Below are 7,166 nucleotides of genomic sequence, written 5' to 3'. Positions count from 1 at the left end.
CATCACCTATATATGACCAAGTAGCCTCATCTAACAACTTCTCTTTAAAGGCCAATTACTTTATTCCCTTCAAATGCCACCAACGAGTTTGTGGGAGGTGGTTTATCTTAATTCTTCTATAGCAAAGCTTAATGCTCACATCTAAGATCACTAACCTATGTTGGGTGGCTAGTACTTCTCCAGGAATTACTTTACAATCCTTACATAGAGAACGTTCTCTATACCTTATGAGAAAATAATCTATCTGGCTCAAGTTCCTCCCATTCTTAAAAGTGATAGAGAATCTCTTTTCTTGAAAAATGTGTTTGTTATGATAAAATCATGTCCCAACGCAAATTCTAAAATAGATTTTCCTTCTTCATTTCGAGCTCCAAAACCAAAACCACCGCGGATCCTTTTGAAGTTTTCGCTATCCTTACCAACATGCCCATTGAAATCTCCTCCAATGAAAATGCTATCCTCATTGCCCATACGACACACTAAGTCATCCATGTCTTCCCAGAACTTGACTTTAGTTTCCGCATCCAATCTTATTTGTTGAGTGTAAGCACTAATTACATAGATGAACTTATTTTCTAATACCAATTTGAGCATAATAATTCTATCCCCTATTCGCTTAATCTCAACTACGTCATCCTTCACAGTTTTGTCCACTAGAATACCAATTCCATTGGGATTTCTTTCCCAACTTGTATACCATAACTTGTGTCCTAAATTTCCAATCTCCTTTGCTTTCTATCCTGTCCACTTCGTTTCCTGTAAGCATAAAATATTAATTCTTCTTCTTACCATAACATCTACTAACTCCATAGATATATCAGTTAAAGAACTTACATTCCAACTACCTAAACAAATTTTCCTATCATGGGCTAGCTCTGCGCCTTGCACACGTCCATGAATGTGCAAGGACCCCCTTGCATATTTTTCACCATATACGGGGCCCGACATTGCGCATAGGCTCACTTTTCTCCCCGCACACGTCCATGAATGTGCGAAGACCCCCCTTGCCTATTTAACACTATACCTGGGGCCCGACATAGCGTGTAGCACATATAGAACTCCCCAATAGATTCTATGTGAGTGAAATTCATAAGAGTGACTTATTTCTACGCTAGCTGTCAACCTACCGCAACCCTTCTCCTTTACCCGGGTCTGAGACCGACTATACAAACGCATTTTTGCACTTTTTGTTATTGCCTAAATATTTTTTGTCCCACATAATTTAAATTTTTATGTAATAATAAGCCATTTTAGTTGAAACAACATTAATTATGATGCGAAGAAGAAAGGAGAGCACTTTTATATTTTTTTGAAGCATCCTATAAATGAAATAACAATTGCAAGTAACAAGATAACATAAATGACCAAAATGAGACCAACATGACAGCCGGATCAAAATGACTCAGCAAATAACAATGATTAAAAAAGAAAAAAAACAGAATACAACCTTTAGAGTACTTGTGTTCCCCATGGATGATTTCCAAAGAGTTAGAAATTAATTTAAAGAAGCCAATGAGAGAATCTCTTGTAATCGATTATCAAATAAGGCAACATTTTCTTTACTCAAAGTCAAGACTATCTCCACTCCATCACCATCTCTAGTGTCCATCATATAAATCAAGTTCTCGTAGGTGCAACTCGGGATCGTCACACAACTTGGTTTTCCCAAACCCAAGTCAACCTCGTAGAATCCAAAGTTGCACCAACTGCTAAACGCAATCCACTCCGCACCATCTCTTGTAAATAATACCACTTCTCCATACGACTCAACAACAGCTTGGAGTCCGTCGGCCTCGTCCCCTCGGAACCTCTTCGCTTTTTTTTCGGTGAAGTCTTTGAGTCCTTGCCTTAGTTTAGTCACCATATCCTGCAGTTGACACTCCAATGTCTCAATACTAGTCTCGTTATAAATGTCATTCTCTACCTGCAATGCAGATAACCCCACGAAGTTTCCAACAGTGTTATCTGGTAACGGTGGTTCAAGTCTTTTCCGCAGGTTCACGGCTTGCGTCATGAGAGAGTACCGTGGCTTCACCGGAGTTGCCGAGGTTGATCGTGAATTAGCTTCCACTAGGCATCTCAAAATGAGGGCGGTGACTACTTCAGCCCTAGTCGGTTGCTTGACGCTGTCACTTGCAAATTTGGCCTTAAGAGCCGCAATCGTTGATTTATCAAACAAGCATCTCTTCACCACGCCGTCCTCCCCCCTTTTGAACACCGACGAGCCAGGAGGCGAGTACGAGAAGGTATCGCCAGAACGGTAGTAAGAAGCCGCTTCAAAATCTGGAATCCCAGTACCAGCCCAGGTCTTCAAGAATATGCTCAACGTGGTTGCATCGCCAACCTTGTGCGACATACAGACGCCTATTGCCACTCCGCCGCAGTCAAAGAGGGTGGCTTGAACAAGCAATAAGGGCCATGTGTCTGCTTCCGGGGATTCCATCGCGGCTGGAAGGAACCGCCCTATGAGTGCCTCGTCTTTTTGTTCTTGATCTAGAAAGGTCGAGAGGAGTCCATTGAATTTCGCTTCCACAAACGTAGCTCCGTCGTCGTGGCATTCGATGACGGTGTTGTCCTTGATTTTCCCGGCAAGAGGATAGAAAAGAGTTAAGGCTTCAGACAGAGATTTCTTCAGGTGGTTATATATTTGGTCGGACGTGAGAATGCTGTTGTTGTTGGGGTAGAAAAGAACCAAAGAGGTGTAAACTCCAGGTATAATCCGATCGAGACAAGATAGGTTGATGATTTTAAGGTGAGATGGAGTTGGAGAAGATGGTTTTATGATGTCTCTTTCAATGATCTCAACCTTCAACTCTTCTGCCATATTCAAACACCACACTTTCTCACACTACTCTTCACTTTCTTTTTTTTTTCTTTTTTCTTTTTTGTTTACCGTGCTGTATCCAATGGAAGTAGGCCATATATATTTATACATAGAGATATAGCACACATGCATTAGATGGCTGCCACTTGGATTGATCCTAGTTAGTGTGAAGCTTTTCGCTTCCTTAGCGTGAACATCAGGCTGCTAAGCTTGACCAACGAGTTTATTTAAAAAAAATAAAAGCTTGATCAACAAGATTTTAGGAAAATTGTGTGGGTGGTTATTTGCGATCACTTTCTTAATAACGACATATATATTTTTATTTTGTGCATCACTTTCCTAAGAAATATAGTGGAGGGTTTATTATTTAAGAAATTATGGTGGGGTTTTCACACACCCGCATTATAAAGTTTAATCTTTTTTTTATTTAAGAAAATTGCCTGTTGTTTAGCTGAGAATTTGTTTAATCCCAATTCTGTTTCTTTATGTTTTGTCCATTCTCTCACAGTCACACAAGAAGCAGCCTCCTCTAATGTAATTTCATCCAATGCTGATGTGGAGAGTCGGATTGCTGGCGCTGTTCTATTGGTATACAACAACATATATACTCATTCATTTCACCGATTCGAGTTTAAAATTCAAGTTTTTCTATAGTAAAAAGCTCTCAGAAACAGTCATATCTATCTTTTTTACTACAGTAAAAAACTCACATAAAGTCACATTTCAATTCGAATTAAAAAGTCAAATTAGCGAACTAAACGGTCCTATAATGTATACATGATGATGTGGATAAATTATACATTTCCACTCGCACGTTTTTTCAATGCGGTGGTCGGTATTCGAGTCACCATCAAGACCAATGTGACGACCCTCCTATGAGGCCGCCATATATCAATATTTTCAAATGAAAAAAAATATCTTGAATTAGAAAAACAAAATCAAGTAGAAAAAGAATGCGGAATCAAAACAGATTTTGAATCAACTCTCTCAAATCAAGAAAAAGATATTGAAGAAAATTATGCGGTATCAAAGATGAAAAAAAATAAAAAACAATCCAGGACCAACATGGAAGCGGAGTTTGATTTCTTACTAAAAAGGTATTTGCTTTTTCAATTGAGATGGGACGATTCTTTAAATAAAAAAATGATCGATAACATCAAAGTATATTGTTCCCTGCTTAGACCGATAAACCTAAGAGAAATTACTATAGCCTCTATTCAAAGGGGAGAAATAAATCTGGATCTTCTAATGATTCAGAAAAATTTCATTCTTACAGAATTGATTAAAAAGGGAATATTACTTATTGAACCAGTTCGTCTGTCTAGAAAAAATGAAGGACAATTTATTATGTATCAAACTATAGGTATTTCGTTGGTTCATAAAAGTAAACACACAATTAATCAAAGGTATCGAGAAAAGGGCCATGTTGATACGAAGAATTTTGATGAATTCATTTCAAAACATCAAAAGATGACTGAAAATCGAGACAAAAATCATTATGATTTGTTTGTTCCTGAAACTATTTTATCCCCTAGACATCGTAGAGAATTGAGAATTCTAATTTGTTTCAATTCTAGGAATAGAAATGGTATACCTAGCAATGCATTTTTTTGTAATGAAAATAAGGTAAAGAGTCCGGTTTTGAATAAAAGCAAAATAAATCAAAATAATATAATTAGATTAAAGTTCTTTCTTTGGCCTAATTATCGATTAGAAGATTTCGCTTGTATGAATCGCTATTGGTTTGATACCAATAATGGCAGTCGTTTCAGTATGGTAAGGATACATATGTATCCGCAATTTAAAAATGAACTTAAGCGTGTACTGAAAAAAAGTGAAATACGGATTGATTTTATTTCCCGTACTATATTGCATATATGAAGACAAATAGATGCACACCTATATTGTTTTCTATTCCATTATGATACACGATACTAATTTAATGACATATCAATATCTAGAAATAATGCAAAAATCTTCTTAGTTTATTTTTAAATTTTAGATATAATTTTTTATCTTTTGTGAGTGCAGACAACTATCTTTTTGTTTACCTATTCGAATACAATTTTCAAATTGGAAATTATTCACAAAATTAAGATTATTCACAAAATTAAGATTATTGTATTGTGTATGCCAAATAAAAAAAAAAAAATGAATAACATTATTATTATTGATCAATAAAAAAATCTAGCAAAGCAATAAGGGCCGGTGGGGGGGAAGATTTCATTTTATGATAAAAAAGTCATTCATCTCGGTTATTTCACACGAAGAAAAAGAAAAAAACAGGGGGTCTGTTACATTTCAAATACTAAGCCTCACTAATAGGATACGAAAACTTTCTTCACATTTGGAATTGCACAGAAAAGACTATTTATCTCAGAGAGGCCTCCGTAAAATTTTGGGAAAACGCCAAAGGATGCTGTCTTATTTGTCAAAGAACAATAGAATACGTTATAAAGAATTAATTAATCAGTTAGATATTCGGGAATCAAAAATGCGTTAATTTGAATTTGAGGAAGCGTTTTGAATTATTGAATTATTTGATTTATTAGATCTTGATTTTTTTTTATTTTAATGAACTTATTTTCGCTTTTCAGTAATTCATGAAAGAATCAATCGAGGAAAAAGAAAAACCTATGAATATACCAGCTCCAAGAAAAGACCTCATGATAGTAAATATGGGTCCCCACCACCCATCAATGCATGGTGTTCTTCGACTCATCGTTACTCTCGATGGTGAAGATGTTATTGACTGTGAACCAATATTAGGCTATTTACACCGAGGAATGGAAAAAATTGCGGAAAACCGAACAATTATACAATATCTGCCTTATGTAACGCGTTGGGATTATTTAGCTACTATGTTCACAGAAGCAATAACCATAAATGGACCGGAGTTGTTGGGAAATATCCAAGTGCCTAAAAGAGCCAGCTATATCAGAGCAATTATGTTGGAGTTGAGCCGTATAGCTTCTCATCTCGGCCTCTAAAGGCCCCGTTTGGCTGAAAGCCGTAGCTGTTGTTTTTCTTGAAACTGTTTTAGTCAAAAACTGTGCCGTTTCGGGAATCTGTGTTTTAGTACCTCTTAGGGTCGGATTTTGAAAATCTTTTCTTCATCAAATTTCTTCATCTCGTCGAAATATAAAATTGTCACTTTTGTGAAAAATCGAGATTCAGCTTCTAAGGGTCCCGTTTGGCTGAACCAGTGGTTGCCAGTTTTTTTTTTTGAAACTGTGTTGGACAGCTTGTCCGTTTTTGCCAAATGGCTTCAAACTTGGTTTTAGAGTTAAAATTAGGTTTTGTCATAGTAACCGAAAATGTTCAAAACATCCAGGGCTATAAGTTCAAGCTTTAAAACATTAAAAACTCTCGCTCTATGGTCCTCATTTTCGCGGTCAAAGTCACCGGAAAATTTTTCCTCTAATTTGAAAATAAGCAACTTAGATTAAGCATAAACATACCACATCAAACTAAGCTCAAAACTCACAAAACCAACATAAAACTCACACACCCTTATTACAATCTTATCTCTTCAAGAACCACAAATTTACATCCATAAATCCAAGCTTAAAGTTGGCTAGAAATTAATGGAGGGGAGTTTAAGAACTTACCCTTGAAGAATTCTCTCTTTCTCTTGAAAAACCCTTGAACTCCTCTAGGATTGTTAATGGCTTGAAACTATAAGAGTATAAGGAAATTTGAGAAGAATATTTCTCTATTTCAAACTTTCCCAAAACATGAAAAAGAGAGGATTTAGAGTTTCTTTACCCTTAGAGGAATGCTTGACTAGTCTCCTCCTAGAATCCCTTAATCTCCTTCTTCTTCTTCTATGGTGTGCTAGGGGCTCAAGTTTTGGAGAGTGGGAGAAAATATTTGAGAGGAAATGGAGAGTGTGTGGCCGGATTTTTTGAGTGGGGAAAAAGCTAGGAGAAAAAAAAATGAAGCTTATCCTATGTTGGTTCCTTTTATAGGCAACTTGGAAATTATTTTTTTAATACCAATTCCACTCCATCATTCAACCAAATTTTTGGTTCAAATCCCCCTTTCTTGGCCGGTTTTGGAAGGAGAAAAGAAGAAGCAACTTTGCCATTAATTCCCCTTCAACCACTAACATCACATCACCTTAACATAAAGTCCTCTAGCACACTCCACTAGCCAAAGGTTTGGCTCTATTTTTTCATGCATGGCCGGCCAAGTGGAGGAAGGGAGAGAAAAAAATCTCACCTACCCCATTGTACTCTTGTCCACTTTCTTAAGTTTCCCTTAGAAACTGATAAAAATTATACTGACTATAAGAGAGTAACTTAGCTAACAGGAATTCGTTCCCATTTCTGACGGTTCC

The 7,166-nt window shown here is 36.6% G+C and overlaps 1 protein-coding gene across 1 annotated transcript in view; it reads right to left on the bottom strand.

Annotated features, from left to right (window-relative positions):
• The window catches only part of LOC21410924 (vinorine synthase), a 13,053-nt gene extending 10,193 nt beyond the window's left edge, over nucleotides 1-2,860 (bottom strand). Inside the window, exon 1 of the mRNA XM_010090097.2 lies at nucleotides 2,807-2,860. Within this exon, the coding sequence (XP_010088399.1) occupies nucleotides 2,807-2,824 (18 nt within the window). The 5' untranslated portion in view covers nucleotides 2,825-2,860. The remainder of the gene's footprint in view (nucleotides 1-2,806) is intronic.
• Between the last annotated feature and the right edge of the window lie 4,306 nt (nucleotides 2,861-7,166).

The sequence above is a fragment of the Morus notabilis genome, unplaced genomic scaffold (assembly GCF_000414095.1).
Source record: "Morus notabilis unplaced genomic scaffold, ASM41409v2 Scaffold1249, whole genome shotgun sequence".
NCBI lineage: Eukaryota > Viridiplantae > Streptophyta > Magnoliopsida > Rosales > Moraceae > Morus > Morus notabilis.
The sequence above is the reverse complement of the archived record's forward strand: the minus strand, read 5'-3'. Positions and strand labels throughout refer to the sequence as shown.